The following is a 16,882-nucleotide window of genomic DNA, read 5'->3' on the forward strand; positions in this document are numbered from 1 at the left end:
TGTGGAATTTGGGAGAAACATGCAAACTCTTGGGAGGCAGCGGTGCTAACCACCATGCAACCATACCACCCACATGTACAGTCGACTGAAACTCCAACAGGCAGAAACACACACACCACACTTTCAGTCAGTGATTCCTAGGGAAGCTTCCTGGAGGATTCAGTTCTGTCACAATGTGTTCCATAAAACTAATGGAAATCTACTGGAAATGCAATCATGCTTAACAAGAGTGCAGTTGGTTTTTAGATGCACTTGTAATTGTTGTACCTCCCTGACTGAAGGTCTTCTCTGATGCACACACACACACACACGCCCTGACACAGTGTTCATACAAGAGACACGCAAGTTGCAAATAATGAAACAAATTTATTGATTCTTCCAGTAGAGACTTGATATTCATGGAATAAAACTGCTTTTCTGGGAGCGTTACTGAGCAAAAACATAAAGAGGAAAAACAAAACAAATCAGAAACAAAAGTGCACACAAAAAAATAACAGAAGACTTGTTCAAAAATACAAAAAGAATGTTAAGAGTATAACAGTTGAATTGCAAAGAGGATTTGCTGAAAGCACAAAAGAATTGAATGGCAAAATCTGCATTTTATAAAAAAAAATCATATTGGCATACCGATAACCCTCAAGTCAACAATTAAAATTTGAATGCTCAACATTTTCCCATAACAGTCATTAAACAAGTTCTGCTCAGTCAATGTAATAAGAGAATGAAGCACAGTCACTGAAATATTTATGTCCTCAATGTGACTCCATTTTTGACACATCGTGAATTTGCTGCAGAGCGGACAGCAAAGGACAAACTAACCTCTGCCCCATGTGATGTTCAGCTACCAGTCTTAAAAGTGTAACACTACACTAACCAAACTATGCTTTGCAAAACCAGACTGCACAGCACATATTCTAATAGTGAATATATCTAAACACTATTCTTTTTTTTCCTTAGAATTCATTTGAAACACGAGTATAACACAAGATGAGCAACATTTAAACATGAGTCATTTAGGTCTGAAATGCCCTTTTAGTGCCATGCCCCACACTAAACCCCACCCTGAACTCTCAAACTCCCTTTAAATCTGCCCTCCTACTATTTTTCATGGTTGGTGAAATGGGATTTCATTTACTTTACATAAGAAGACTTTGAGGAAACAGCATTCTTGTGTCTGGAGATGACTTAAATTTTTCTGTCATTCCACTCGTCCTCCAAGTCCCTGCAAACTCTGTACACGTTGTAAGTACATTTCCCGTCAACCTCGTTACAGTCAGACAGAAAACAGCAGCCAACTGCAAATTCGGTGACCTGGAATGTCCCATAATTATTTTAACTACACACGTGTATCTGGATTTTCTTTTTCAAGGGAATATTTAGATGCAAACTAGTTATGAGTCAGAATAATAGAACATTTAAAAAGAGACGTGTGGGGGCAAGATCGGGGAGGATTCCTGCGTCATGATGAGTGTGATGGTCTAATTATTACAGTTGGTCACAAAGATCAAGTATCTTCCAGTTGCATCACGCTCACTTTACTCACCCCTCTCCCAGTCTGTAAATGTGCCCAATTCAGACGTCCTTCAAGTAGAGAACAAACCCAAACCCATTTAACAACCCGTCCAACCCGACAGGTCCCAGATCAGCCTGTGTTTTAGTCTAAACCTCTATCACATGTTGACTGAAAAACAAACTAGTCTGGGACCAGCTAGCCCCTTTTCTTGCTACTTAGACTAAAATGCTGGGGTGTGGACAGCCACAGGTGAGGACATCGGAGCCTAGGAGACGGAGGATATAGCGTTGTGGGGGGAGCCCATCTGGGTTAGAACCTTATCCAACCACTGCAGGGGACCGTGCAGGTGAATCTCAATCCAGCAGGGTGTGCTGGTCACATCCTGGCGGTGATACTCTGCTCCCCAGCCCTGGAACACATGGAAACACACGGTTTAGTTTGAGGGTGGGGACACAACTCATCCTCATGTTTTAAATAAATTCACATTTCACATTATTCAGACTTTCAAGTGGGAATGTGGGGATTTCCTAAAAAAAAATAAAGGATCAGATCATTTTAAACTTATTTCCCTCTTGTGCTGGTGACACACAATCTTCCTCTTGACATGTGTCCAAACATCCAAGTTTAGTTTTTATAATAAACTGCTCACTACACTTCACTGTTAAAAACATTCACAAGAAAGAAATAAGGAGTGAACACACATATGTTGCTGATTTTATTTTACAGCAGAAGATTAATGCTCATTGTTTGCACCATGAATGTTACTTATTATAATAATACTTTGTTATTATTACGTTAAGTTATTTTTTTGTTTGTCCATAAAAACTATACATTTCAACTGATAATTAGTACGATACATTTAGTTGAATATTAAAATGTTTGCTCTCTTTCCTTGTCTGACCGGCTTACCTTCACGAAGCTCATGCGGATGGTACACATCTTTGTGAGCTCATAAACAGCCTCGAAGCCGTGGTTGACGGACTGGGCCAGCAGCTCTGCAAACTCCTGGTTATTGAAAATCTTCAGGCTGCAGCCGCTGGGAATCTTACACACAGTCGTGGGATGGAAGCCGTGGTGGAAGTTACAGTTACGACTCTGGACGAAGATACTGCTGTCACTCAGACATTCTGCGTACACCTCCCCACCAACGTAATATAGATGGACACCTGAGAGGAAGCAGGAGAGGATAACGTGTTGGTGTTGCTGTCATCGGCAAATTCAATGTATCCTAATCACCATTGTGGTCATTCTAGAAATCAATACACTAAGATGTTCACTCAATTGGTTGTTATTGTTCAGGTCACGTCTAGATCCACATCCCTATTGACACAATTAATTGATTTAGTCTTGTCGGAAATGTCTCGTCATTGATGGGGTTTGCGTGCTGCACCTTTTCCGATATGCCGCCGGGTGTTCTCAATGGTAGAGTTGCGGTTGACGTTGGAGAGCAAGCCGAGACAGAATCGGTTGCAGTTGTTGGAGGGATCTGTGAAGCCGTCGACAAGCACACTGGTGGAGGAAGCCTGGAACGCCTCTCCGACACGATTGTTGAGCTCGTAGTAAACAATAGAACACCAGTGCTTGGGCTCCTCATAGGCCACGGGCTGCACATCTGAGCAGGAAACACATTAACAGGTCAAAAGAATGAGCTGAGTACATTGTACATGCAGAGACACAAGCAGACACATTTAATGTGCTTTTAAGACTCCTCTTTGCAGACAAGCTGCCAGGATCCTCTGATCCCAGCAGAGGCTCGGCTGTAAATCTTACGCGTCGTTATTTCTTCCAAATTGTCCCCTGTAGCCCGTAACAATAATTTGAATAAACATATAGGACTCACTGGCTACACTTGTGTACATTTACGTGGCCAAAATCGATGCCGATGCATCCTAAAGCATGCAGACTGTCTGTGGCCTGCATGCCAGCTTTTATTGAGAGGGCGAACAGTCGATACAATGGGCCTGGCCATGCTCTCTGTGCCTGGTATCTCGGGGCGAGACAGTGCCAGCTGGCCTCACCCTCTCTGAGAGAGAAGGGGAATAAATCATGTTTATCTAAGCACATACTGTACTTCTTCCAAACTTCCTCTTTGGATTGGTACTGGCGAGCAGGTGTGTTTTGTCTATCCTCCTCCCAGCACTGGACTACGAGACCCACTCCTCTGTACAGGATGCAGCTTGTGGAAAAGAACTAAAAAACTCTGCGTACTCCCACTTCCAGCAAACATTTCAACAGCTCTTCCCGCTACTGTTGTCACCATGTGCTGAAACTCTCAGCCTCCAGTGCATTATAATAAAAACAAGTACACTTTGTAGGTCAGGTGTGGAAAACAAAGGTTCCGAAAAACATCCGGCTTCAAATCTACTTACACAATCAAACATTCTAGGTTTGTTATAACTGAGGTTTTATTTGCCTTTTGTCCATTGTTCTTTTTTATTTGGTTTTTAAGTGCTATAATATTGTGCTCGGTGACGCTGCTACCACACGGCCTGACACCGCCAGTATGATCAGACATATGAACAAGTCAACAATAAAGCCTGATTATGTAAATCAGAGGTTAATTAAGGTCTGGATCCAAACAAGAGTTTCCAAAATAATTACCAAAGTATAAAAAAAATTTAACACAAAATAGTTTTTTACAATTTCTGTTAAGATTGTGTTTATTTACCTCTCCAGGCTTAAATAAAACATTTAATTTGCACTGCAATCAATTTGTAGATTCACAGATATTGGAATGCAGAGAAACAAACAGAAAGTGGGAACCACGTAACTAAATTTAGGTCAAATCAAAGACTGTAATTAAAGATGACATGAAGGACATGACAGCTCCCCAGAAGTAAAGCCAAGGCGTCTTGATTTCCCCCTTGTGGCTAGTCGCATCCTCTATGTCCGATGATTACATTCGATAGTGATAGTTTTCCTATTTGCCTTTTGTTTGTCTGACCTGGAGATTAATTTAGAACCCGTCTACTCATGTGTTCCCCCAACAAATGTCTTTTTAGAAATGGCACCATTTAACCAGGACTCAGAAGTAAATGAAGGGGGTATATTCTTATTATAACCAATAGAAACTAGGGCCAATACTAAAAAACAACAGAATTTTCCTTCAAATCAAATGTCTGGATCCCATTACATGTGCATGGCATGGTCTATTACAACTTCATGAACGTAGTTCTCAGATGTGTCTGCCCAATGCCATAAAGGTAAAACCACAAAGTCGTGATAGCGGCAATTATTGCACCACATTTCAGATCTGGAAGTTGGATGTAATTAGTGACTCTTAATCGTTAACGAGTTTCAAGTCATTACCACCAGCAGAGGTGACATAAGCTCTGGTTTTATGGGTCTCATAAAACTGCTTCGTTTGCTGATTCTTTGAACTTCCCCTGGGTTCGCACCCGCAGACAAAGCCTCACTGTAAACTACACAGATCCCTTTCCGCACGCTGTTCAAGTTTTATCTGACAGAATGTGGCCCTAACAACCCCACTGAAGTTTTTCTTTCTTTTTTTGTATTTGGAGTTTGACCACTTTTTTTTTTTTTTAAAACAACCAGATTTCCCAGAAATGTTTGCACCTGCAGATCAAGGCAAGCAGGTGCAGACAGTTTTATGTTTGCAATGTGTGAACACAAGGATGGGTATGTGTGAGTGTGAAAGAGAGTCAGAGAGAGATAGCAACTCCCATGGTTACCTGGCCGGTTGTTACTCTCTACGGGCAAGGGTGGAGCCAAGAGGTTGGTGTCCATAGGCTGGGGACACTCCTGAGTCATCTGCTCCTCTGGAGGCATGTAGGCAGGAGGGGGAGTCTCTGCATCAAGAAGGGGGCAGAACAAAAGGAAATGAGCTTCTGTTGTGTTTTACTACAGAGGACAAGGAAGATGAGTGTATAATCTCCTGCTGTATCTAACCTGGCATCTGGAACGGACTGCCGGGGTCGGAGCTGGATGGTGAATGAGGGAAGGTGTTGCTGCTGCCACTTCCTGGTGAGTTTGGGTAGCTGTTTACCGGCGATTGCGGGAAAGTCATTGTGTTGGCCTGAGCAAAGGACTCTGGGAAGGTGGCATTCTGGGGCATGTGTGGCTCATTCTGCTGTAGAGGATTGCGGAAGCGAGGCAGCATCGTATGCTTGGCGTTGAACTCACTGTTCCTCGGCACCAACACAGGCGGCAGCACTGAGGAGGAAGGCAGACGTAAAAATATGAAATATGATTTCCAGTGAGTAGGAGGTTTAAATTTAGAAATCCGTTGAAGATGTATGGACTAATAAGTAAACAAAACACCCATGTGATACAGACGGCTTTTAAAGCTCTTGCTCTATGATATACAGTTTATATACTGAATCTAAATGTGTCAGTCGTCACGCTGTTTAAACCAGCTGTCTCTCTGACCACACAGGGTATGTCAGGTCACCGCAGGCAATGTTGTCAACTAACTGTTGATGCAGTAGTATTTATTACCCAATCATAACTCTGATGCATGTAGTTCCAATTATAAAGTAAACCATTTTTTAATTAAGTTTATATCAGATCAAACCGAACTAGAGTTGTAACTGAACATATGTTCAACTGTTCAATGGCTTTTATAAAAAAAAGACGACCCTCGTCTCTTATCCTTTATCTCATTTGAAGCCCTGTCTTTCCTGATTAAAGCAACACTATGATACTTTTACTGAGCAACAGTGCCCTCTGCAGTCACACGTGGGGACTAACTCTGTTGGGTTCTGTGTCCAAGCATCAAGTGGTTTTCATATATAGAGAAAACAAAGTCTGTCAATCCTTAGACTGACGCTCTGACTGTGAAGTCCCAATCACCTGATTGAAACACATCTCAGCAGTTTATATCACCCATGATCCTCAGCTTCCTGAACCAGAAGAGCTGCTGCAATAACAAATACAAAGAACTCTTCTTATTCACTTAATTTGGACATAAAAACTGTTTTAAATGACTTTCAAGTCTTTTCAACTGATTTACAGTTCAGCACTTCTCTTAAACTTGCTGGGCCTGATTCTGACAATTAAAATTGTCACAGGAGATCATACCCACTCACCAAAGTTACACAGAACAAGAACACACATTCAGGGTGAGAAGTGGGAATGGTTAGTTGTATAAAGACCACTTAGATATAATCCTTCTATATCAGTATATTACCATCTGTAGCTCTGCCTAAATTGATTATGAATCCGAGGAGTTGCTGATCCTTGGGAGATTTTAAAATCCTCTGCTATGTCGACCCACTGGATGAATAAACTCATCGTATCAGCAGTGTAGAAATGGTGCACAAACAGAGACATGCAAAACCTTTTACAAGCAAATTCATTAAGAATTTAGTTATTCCAATCCAAGATCATAAATACATTTCTGGGACATTTCATGACTCAACATTCTGAGCGCAGATGTCCCTGCATTTTTTTAAATGTCAGCTTCCGGCCTGTTGGACTGAGCCAGCAGTATTTGGCCCAGACTCTCAGGTTTCTTCTCAGAAAAGACATTGTGAGGCGAGGAATTCATCACTTAGGTTAAGTATCCTGGCTGATGTGAGGGCTATTCAGGTGCAGTACAAACCACAGAGATACACTCCACTTGTGTCTATAAATACCTGCGTAGATAAATAAAGCTGGTGCCGAAATTTTAGACGAGGCCTGCGCTTGCTGTCAGTGTTCCTGCAGGTAGACCATGTGTGCTGCAATGGACCGAGCATCAACGAAGCAGTTTATTGCAAAGGTTATATGTGGAGCAGGCGGACAGCTGTGGTGTTTGGTGAAGGGAGATTGACAGGATGTGTGTGTGTGTGTGTGTGTGCGTGTGTGTGTGTGTGTGTGTGTGTGTGTGTGTGTGTGTGTTGGCGGGTGGCATTAAGAAGGAAGGGGAGGAGGGGGAGTGTGGACAGACAGGTGCTCTTGGGTTGAATCACCTTAGCCCCCCGTCTTCCACCCGCTGCTAAAACAAAAAGTGTGCGAGGCAGGCAACGACTTTTTCCTCCCATTGTGTGTGGGTGGCCAACTTCCTGTTCCAGCCATCCTGAGAGAAACTGTGCATGCAGTCGTGTGCGAATGTGTGTGTGCATGTGTGTGTCCTTGTTCTAGTAACGTGGTGCAAGTATGAGAGTGTGTGTGTCTACATGTGTGCCTAAAAGTAAAAAGGGGGGGTTCAAAACAAAGCCCTCATTCTGCCCCAGATGGAATTTCCTGCTCCACACACACACACACACACACACACACACACACACACACACACACACACACACACGTTCCTTTACACACTTCACATCACCCTGCACACAGCAGTTTGTATCTCGTCAGCTCATCCTCACTTTCTTCCAAATACAGTTTGATCCACCATGTTTACATTCAAGTCTGTCCAAACCTGTCCAAAGAACTAAGGCCCTTTCTTAGAGGGTTTCTTTCTCATTGATTTCTCTCTGGTATTTGTTTGATTAGAATTGATATTGGACTTTTGTGCGTTGCCTTTCATTTGTTCCCTCATTTTTCATGGAAATATGTCAAGTCTTTTAATTCAGTTTAATTTGATTTGGTTTGAGTTTCCACGAATAAAATGATCCTTCAACTGCTGCAACTCTCCTGATACTGAATCTGAAACCTTAATCATATGGTACATATTTGTGATTCAATATTCTCTTTTTCACCTAATTCAAAATAGAATAAAAAAATTATAAATAAAAGAATATCTTAGTTAGTTTTTAATGTAGGGTAACATGAGGTCATGTGTAATAGTACTAACATGGTCATAGAATCTGTATTTAAGGTGTATCAGATCTGTAATGGCTGATTCGCTTAATCTCATCATCAGCACGATAAGGGTTCAAACCCTTCTTTTTTCAGTAATGTTTAACTCACCTGGACTGTCCACTCGTTTGTAGTGGTATGGGTTGATGCACACATCTTTCTGTTTGGAGCCAAAGGGGTACTCGCAGCACTCCAGGGCCTTCAGCTCATGGTGGGACTGTAAGTCGGGCCAGCGCCACACCCGACAGTAGATGACATGCGGCAGACCTTTCCTGTGGGACACCTGCAGCCGTCCGTCCAGGGAACGGGGGATTGTCACACAGTTACTGGGCTGACCGGGGCAGCTGAGAGCCCTCTCCAGCTCCTCCATGGCTCCCTTCTTCTTTTTCAGTTTCTTAACCAAAGCTTCCACCGCCTTTTCTGCCCATTTCTCTTCCTCGTCTCCCTGCTTCCAACCCAGCAGCTGTTTGACGGCTGGGCCAGTGAAGGAGAAGAGCGAGGTGACATTCATGATGGACAAGCCACCCTCCTCCTCCCTCCCTTCAGTCCAAAAGGGGGTGTGAACAGTGAAGGGGGACAGTCCAGTCTCAGAAGACAAGAGATGACAATTTCTTTAATTTAGTCTTTTGTTTTCGTGCAGTTTAAGATAATCCTCAACTTCCAAGGCGGAGATCAGATCCTCTTCACAGCCACTTTCTAGAAGAAAAAAGGAGAGGTACGTTAGCATCTTTGAGCAAACATGTCCGTCAAAACTCTGCAGACCAAGTCAACTGGCTGCATCCTTTCTCTCACAAAGTTCCTGCAGCTGTGGCGAACACTGACCCCTTCTCCTTTTACCTCACTGGCTCTGATGTCTCACCGGAAAAACCTCTGAGGCGATGATGTCGGTTATAGCTGTTACAGCCACGTCAGTCATTGGCTTCTGGGAAAATGGCAGAGGAGTCACAACAGACACCCTCCTGTGAACATCAGTCCCGACCAGACATTCTGCAGATAGCTTCCTGTCCGTATGGCTTGTCACATTACCACCACTCAATAAGTCATTTACAGCAAAGAGGTTTCACATCCAGTCTGCAGCCTACACAACTTATGGGAATTAGACCTGCAGGTTTAACGCCTGATTCACTCTCTGGAGAGTTAAGATAAATACATGGAAGCTCAAATCAACCAGCAGCTAAAAAAGTGCCTTGAGATAATGTATACTATGATGTGGCCCTATGCAAATAAAATCTGAATTGAAAGATGTCAGCCATAATTTAAAAAAAACCTGCTTATTAAGACAACAAACAATCCATCCAAATATTATATTTGAGATACAAATCTTTGATATTTCTGCTTAAAAATGAAAATCAAATATGAAAAACTAAATTCTTTTAATTTTTTAATAGATACACATTAATGCTGTGATATAAAACTGGATATACAATCATGAAGGAAATACATTGCAAGTTTGACTTGGTAAGTCAAAGCTTACATGAGATAAGAAGAGCACCCTGCTGAGGCAAATGTCCTCTGAAGCTTTAACATCACCCACCAACAAACACAATGAGCAGGAATCTGGCAAAGTGTGGGACAATAAAAAGGATGTGCACGTGGAGCCCAGGATAAATGTGCCCATTCACTATGGTCCCACGGGAGCAATTCAGTAGCCAGGAGGTGCACGCAGTCTAGCTTTTAAAAAGGAGCTCTTCCAGTTCCACCATCTTTTCATGTTTTTTTCCTTAATTCAATTAGGGGGACAAAACAAAGTTATGGTTGTGGTTTGGCTGCACATAAATGTCCAGATGTAGTCCCAGAATCAAATAAACAGCTTGTCAGAGATCCACCACCTTTTATCCGTAATGACTCACGGGAGAGGATGCATCACTCTCTGACAGTAAAGCCTGCAGTATATTGGATTTCCAATGAGCAGGAACAAATACATCATTAAGACTGCTCTGCAGTTATTCTTGGCCCTTTCAGATTATGGGATGAATGACAATTTCTATCTTTGTCAGCGACTGTATTTGTAGAGCGCATCATACTGACAAACAGGGGAGTTTGATGAGCACAGGTGCTGTTTACAAAGAGCGTGTGGACACTTACAACTGCCCAACCACACTGACTGGAAACAGGCTTTGTAGTAACGTCATCATGTCTGTCATCTTCCTCTTGCTGAACGCAGCAGTTTTTCAACAGGTGTGGGGTGAGACAGAAAGTTCCATTATCAGACCTTTCTCTTACATTTCCTTTTTGTGAAAAAGTTAAAGCAGAAGAGAATGGGTCAGAAATGTTCAGTCACTGAAGTGGCTGAATGTCTGTGATGTTGCTTGAAACTTTTTTTCAAACTCTTCCTTTATTTGGGATGTTATAAAGGCAACACTTATGAGTCATCTTCATCACCATCTCTCACGACATCATAGCAAATGCAAAGTCAGCTTTTATCATTTTGTCATGGTTTGTCTGTTTAACTTGGTAATAGCTTGTCAATAATGCAAACTGAAGTTTTCAGTGTCACCTACTCCACATGTTGTTCTGATTGGATGTGTCCACCAGCCGTTTAGTTGATATTTTTAATAAAACCCAAATAGTTCAATTTTCAAACTGAGAGTGCCGGCTTTGTGCAGCAGCAGAGTCACATCTGATCAGCGACATGGTGGAGGATTTGGTGTCAAAAGCAGAAGCTCCTTATCAGTGAACCTGATAAAATTATCAACTAACGATTTAAACTGCAAACTATGTTTGTTGAAGGATTTGGAGGTAACACTTCTAATCCACGCAAACACACACACACCTACAAATAAACCCTTCGAGTTAAACTGCCAACATTCAAGTCAAACACATCTTTGCGTGTATGTAAAATGTCCAGTGTAAACAGTTCCACTGGTGTTGTCAGGACTTTATTACGCAATGACAACATTTCCACACAGTGGAAAACTGATTCAACACATCTTCACACAAAGCAAAACATGTACTTCAGAGCTGAATGTGGAGCATCACAATAAAACACCACGTTTATACCAGGGTCACCACCCACACACTGAGGGAGTCGTTTTGATCCACTCTCAGCCACAGAGCAGCTTTGATGGCCTCTCAGTGACAGTCAGCTATATCAGCACAAGTTCAGGCCTCGCTGCACAAAGACGCTTTAATCCGTGTCAGATGTAACACTCCAGAAAGTTCTGTTCACAATACTCTTCTGTCGTTCGGCTGCAGCTGGAGACCATACTACTTGGATATTGACAGTCACAACTATCTGACTGGTGTCCTGACCACATGCTTATTTAAAGGGTCTGATATGGTTTTGTTCCGCGTCTTTGGACAATGCTAGTTTAGAGTTGGACAGTCAAAATATAAAGGGGCCATTTTACCTCCCTGTTCCTATACCTATGTATAGACTGGGATGTTTGCCAGACATGAACATGATTTGGGTACCAGCTTTCTAAACGATTCCCATGGAGGCTGTTTTGACACTTGTCAGTCAAAACTTATGCTGAATAGATTTAATCAAACAAAGTTCCTGCAAAAAAGCTCATAATTGAACATTCTTCTTGATTCTCACACTTATTTGGTTTCTCTCATAATTATAGTTAAAATGCTAATTTATCTCACTTCTGATTTAGTGTGGTATTGAGTTAATGTTTGCTGATTTCTCTTTATAGCAAAGATAAGAAAACAATCCATTCACCACATTCTTCAAGGAAGAAATTTACTGAATCTAAAGTTATTTCTGTGAACTGACTTTCAAGTGCACCTGATCCATTCCTGTTGCCATATTTTTTGTGCTATTATTTATGGCTGAAGGTATTTTCTGGCACATGATTTTCCTTGTCCTTAAACCCATCAACAAAGCTTTGATTTGCAGAAATGAATCCCTCTAAAATGGCAGATTTGGTTAGTGACTCCTCTTAAAATCTCTCTTCATGATTATTTTCACAGTACATTCATTTAGAAATAATGTTTTGGGGATAAATGAGTAACCAGGAAAAATCCCCTAACAACTTCCCAGAGCCCAAGGTGACAAACTGATAGTTTTGTTGGTCTTTTCAAATGCCTTATTTTATAATAATATAAAAATAAACTTGATTTATATAGCACTTTACTTGTTACAAAGTGCTTTACAAAAAGCCAACAATATTCACGTTTTAATGAGTCATATCAGGCAAAGAAAATCAACAACTACACTAACACTAGTGAGGAGCTGAAACTGAAAATGTTTATCCCCACCAAGAGTATTAAGATATAATGATATATAAATCTTAGAACAAATCCCAGCGTCAGACTTTACAAGATTATATCTATTTATCCATCATAATAGTTTCTAATTGTCTGATCAATCACTCGTTTCTGCTCAAATTCAATTATCTAAATTATTGTTTGATTTTCTGTAGATTTCTTACAAATTCCTTTTCCTAATTATAAGATGTTGTTGATACAATCAACATGCATTTTTCTTTTTTATTGAATATCGGTTTGTAATACATTGTCGTCTCTAATCACCCGTGTTTAACCCGGTCAGTCACACAAATGCCTGAACGCCATCATTTACACAAGAGCTCCATAAAACCCACTGACATTCCCTGAAGCTGAGTCGGAGCTACGGTCTCTATTGTGTTAGTTGTAGCTTGTTATGGCCATCAGTTCGCCCATCAGGCAGAGGCTGGGGCTAATGGGAGCACCGAGTGGGATCATGCGACACTGACAGGCGGAGGCTTTGACCCACCTGGTGCGAGCTGTTAGCCACTACACTAGTCCCATGGATCATTTTGCACTGCTCCAGTGTCTGTTAATCAATTTAGGCCTGGGCTGTGTAGGATGAGGAGGCAGTAATGATGCTCTCTGGACCCTCCCTGGGGATGGGGCATTATAAAGAAGCTACATTATTTATCAGCAGGGTCCTGGATTGGGCCTCCATTAGCCTCCGCTCAATGGAGTCACTGGCTATAAACAGAGGAGTGCAGGAAGAGAGAGAGTGATAGATAAAGAGAGAAAGAGAGGGAAGGAAAGGGGGCATGGTGCAGAGAGAGAGAGAGAGAAAGGGGGGAAGAGAGTGACGGCAAAGCCTGAGATCTAAGACGGAGAGTGTTTTGGAGAGAGACTCATATATCTCCTCTCTTCACTGAGCACTTCTGGAGTAAGTGCCTTCAAGGGTCATTACTGAGTGAATAGTGACACTACAAGGATGCAATGTGTGCTTTCTCACAAATACAAATCATGGCAATTCACCTCGGAGTTATTGAAGCATCCAAAGACAAGCAGCTACAGTACAGAAAACTGTACCCATGAAAAAAACCTGACTCACGAGGTACAAACAAGAGTTAAAAGGTCTAAAATTCTGAAACGAGTCCTGATTATACCAGATAATAAAGCAATATCTTTTCAGCCCCTTACCTTTAACAAATTTGACAGAATATGGTTGATCTACAGGTCAAAACTGTCAGCAACTTGTACACTGTTCTGTATTTGATCATTGCAGAACATCACTTTGAGCACGGACACTGTGATGAGCATGTTGCTCTTCATTCAGACAGTTTGTATATGAAGACGTTTGATGTTAGCTTATAGAATTTTACCATTTTTGATCCTCCCCATTTTTCTGATGGATTTTTTTATTTTTTTTAAATTGTGAGCAAAACATGTAAATACTGAGAGATTGTACAGTTGAACCAAAAGACCAACTTGCAGTAGTATGTCTCTGCCAACCAATGGTATTAAGTGTCTTTGTGGTGAAATGGAACTCCTCACTATTTTACCCTTTTTGTTGAAAAAATTCTGATGTGACATAAAGTTGACCTTTGCCTTTTGTCTGAGCAAAGCTTGAAATAACAACAGTAAGACATGAGGTGTTGCGACTATGAGTGACCACACATGACACTGACCTTAAACTTACACAGCGCTGGCCTTGTAAAAATGACATTATATTATAAGTGGGTGAAAACACAGTGGTCAGTATGGTAAAGCCTTGGAGAGGGGGCTGAACTGGGATCAGATTCTTCATGCACCAGTCACACTCGTCCACACATGACTGTAGACATAACTAGCAAACACATGGGGTCTCAAGCAGCTATCTCAACCATGCTTGGCACTCAGTGTTGGGTTAGTGTTGTGTTAGGGTGGACACCTCACCCCCGACACATGGCAGGCTATGTTGTCCTGACGGCACAGACACACAGGAGGACATTGTTCACTACTGTTGTGACTGACTCTAAGGACATAGGAATGCTGCTAACCTATATTTACACCTTGTAGTCGAGTAGTTTTTTTGCTTGATGAGAGAGAGCTAGATGGATAGATAGATAGATAGATAGATAGATAGATAGATAGACAAAACAAATAGAATTGTTATGCTATGTTTTGTTTGCATAAAAAAGGAAACAAAGCTCATAAAGTCCATCATAGCTGCATTTCCATTTATTTAAAAGCCTTCACCCTGATTTCAATCTTTTAAAAACACAATTTGTTCCATTTTTCAAACCGAGTTTAAAGCTGCGTACCTTGAGAAATGCAGGATGATAAAACAATTGGAAGTAAATCACGGACAAGGACAAATTCCTGTCCTTTGGGTAATCTGATATGTCATCTTCAATAACATCAGGAGATCTAGCCTTAGCTGCCGTTTGTCTCTCTCTCTTGCTCTCTCTCTCTCTTGCCCTGCCTCTTTCTAGCCTCTCACACATAAACACTTACACACAGGCAGACACACACATTCATAAACACATTGACATAACTAAAAACACACACGGGACACATGTCGTCTGAAGCACTGCCAGTCTGCAGCCGCCAGAAGAAGTGAGGACGACTAGATGATATGAAAGCATGGCATGTGTGGGTGTGGGGTATTATACTACACGTACTCCTATTTATTCATTAAGGTCATTTAGTGGTATGAAATAATAAGTGTATGTTACAAAAAGCCCACCCATCAATCCATATCATGGAGCTTAAACCTAAAACCATGTTTACCACTATTACTATCTTATATAGTGAAGAAATTAAAGGATTAGTCGATTAATTGTTAACTCACTGACAGATTTTATGACTTTTTTAAGCATTTAAGTCATTTTTAAGCTAGAATGCAACAAATATACAGTTTCTTGCTTCTGAAACATGAGGATTTGCTGCTTCTTAATCATTATCAGTTCTATATTGTTTGATTTTAGACACTTGCACCTACAAATCAAGCAACATGAAGACATGATATTGAGCCATGGGAGGTTGTGATGGGCTATTTTCACAATTGATCAGCACTGAATCATCAATAAACACAAATAAATCACTGTATAACCCAGTAGCTTTACACTGTGGGTTTAGAAACAACAGAATAAAATGTATTTCCTGCAAAAAACTCAACATAGTTTGTATTGACGTGAGGTTTAGAGTGATTTCAGCACAGTTAATTCAGTTTATTCTACATATACAGGAAGCCAGCATGCCTTGCTCTCCATCTGCAGCTCTGTTGTTTTCCACATTGGTTCACATCTTGTATAGATTTGTTTTGACACGTTACAGCCACACTTTGACATCGTGAGGAAATGAAAGAGAAAGAAAAAAGTTTGAAGTTGTGGAGGTCATCACCGTTGGGGATCTACTTTTCGTACAAACGCTTATCCCCGGCGGAATCACACACGGCGAAACTTTTCATTTAGCAGATTTAAAAGACAGAAGTTTAACGTACCTTTTCTTTCTTTCTTTCTTTTACTGCAGCTCTCTCCCTCCCTCCTTCTCGCTCTCTCTCACTCTCTCTCTCTCTGAACCCGTCCTCCTCTATGCTCTCCTTCCCTCTCTCTCTCTTTCTCTCTCTCTCTCTCTCTCTCGCTCCCTGGCGTCAGTGAGTCGCGGAGCCGCCTCACCCTACGCCCGAGCGCCAGTATCACGCCGCGGGGCTGCAGCCAGCCCTCCCCCGACAATAACAAGACCTACTTTTCACACATGCAGCATCTTCTTCACCCAGCCAGTGCAAGTGGTTTATATAAGTGAGGGCTGATGCCAGCTCTTTATTTTCATCTCGTTAGTTTAGACAGAGAGTTTGTCTCTTGGCTTAATTTGTTGCTGCAAACTTGGTCTTTGAAGTGGGGGTGAAAATGGGCTTGTTTAGGAGGGAGAGACAGAAATTCACCTCAGAGGATCCCACAGAACACCCATGCAAAATGTGAAATAATGGTTTAATTAGACGGTTTTCTATCAGTAACTCTCACTTATCGAGCAACGCTTCAAATTCAGTGAAAAACACCTCTAATAAGATAAGATAAGACAAAATAAAATAAGAAGAAAAGATAAGATAAGAAGAAAAGACTAAATAAGATATCAGTGGAGTTTTTCTCATCTGTTTTTAAACTGCCACACACTTTGTACCTCTTCAAATTCAACAGAAATCACCTTCGGGATATGATTCGATAAGATAAGACACAATAAGATGAGATATGATATCAGTTTTTCCTAATGTGATTTTAAACTCCCACTCAATGAAAACCTCTTCAAATTCAATAACAAAAAAAAATTCAATAACAACAAAAAAATGAATACAGAAAGATTATGATAAGATAAGATTCTTTATTAGTGCCCCTACGGAGAGGTTTACTGAGGAAATTGTGAAAATACACTCAGTAAAAGGTTATAAATAAGCAAAACAAATACAACATAAATACA

General features: G+C 41.2%; 1 protein-coding gene across 1 annotated transcript; it reads right to left on the reverse strand.

Moving 5' to 3' along the window:
- Nucleotides 1-346: 346 nt before the first annotated feature.
- smad1 (SMAD family member 1) lies at nucleotides 347-16,089 on the reverse strand. Its single transcript, XM_020101354.2, has 7 exons — nucleotides 15,912-16,089; nucleotides 8,369-8,953; nucleotides 5,423-5,686; nucleotides 5,206-5,322; nucleotides 2,904-3,125; nucleotides 2,423-2,679; nucleotides 347-1,922 (listed from the first exon to the last, which is right to left on the reverse strand). The coding sequence occupies exons 2-7, from the start codon at nucleotides 8,766-8,768 to the stop codon at nucleotides 1,779-1,781; spliced, it is 1,404 nt and encodes a 467-aa protein (XP_019956913.1). The 5' UTR covers nucleotides 8,769-8,953; nucleotides 15,912-16,089; the 3' UTR covers nucleotides 347-1,778.
- Nucleotides 16,090-16,882: the final 793 nt, after the last annotated feature.

The sequence above is a fragment of the Paralichthys olivaceus genome, chromosome 8 (assembly GCF_024713975.1).
Source record: "Paralichthys olivaceus isolate ysfri-2021 chromosome 8, ASM2471397v2, whole genome shotgun sequence".
In the NCBI taxonomy this organism is placed as follows: Eukaryota; Metazoa; Chordata; class Actinopteri; order Pleuronectiformes; family Paralichthyidae; genus Paralichthys; species Paralichthys olivaceus.

Bases quoted from the DNA above. Each gene is read 5' to 3' on its own strand.
- smad1 (XM_020101354.2), bottom strand. From the start codon at position 8,768: ATGAATGTCACCTCGCTCTTCTCCTTCACTGGCCCAGCCGTCAAACAG. The intron at 5,323-5,422 runs GTTAGATACAGC...TTCTTGATGCAG, and splicing joins CAGTCCGTTCCAGATGCCAG to AGACTCCCCCTCCTGCCTAC. The intron at 3,126-5,205 runs GTAACCATGGGA...TTTCCTGCTCAG, and splicing joins AGAGAGTAACAACCGGCCAG to ATGTGCAGCCCGTGGCCTAT.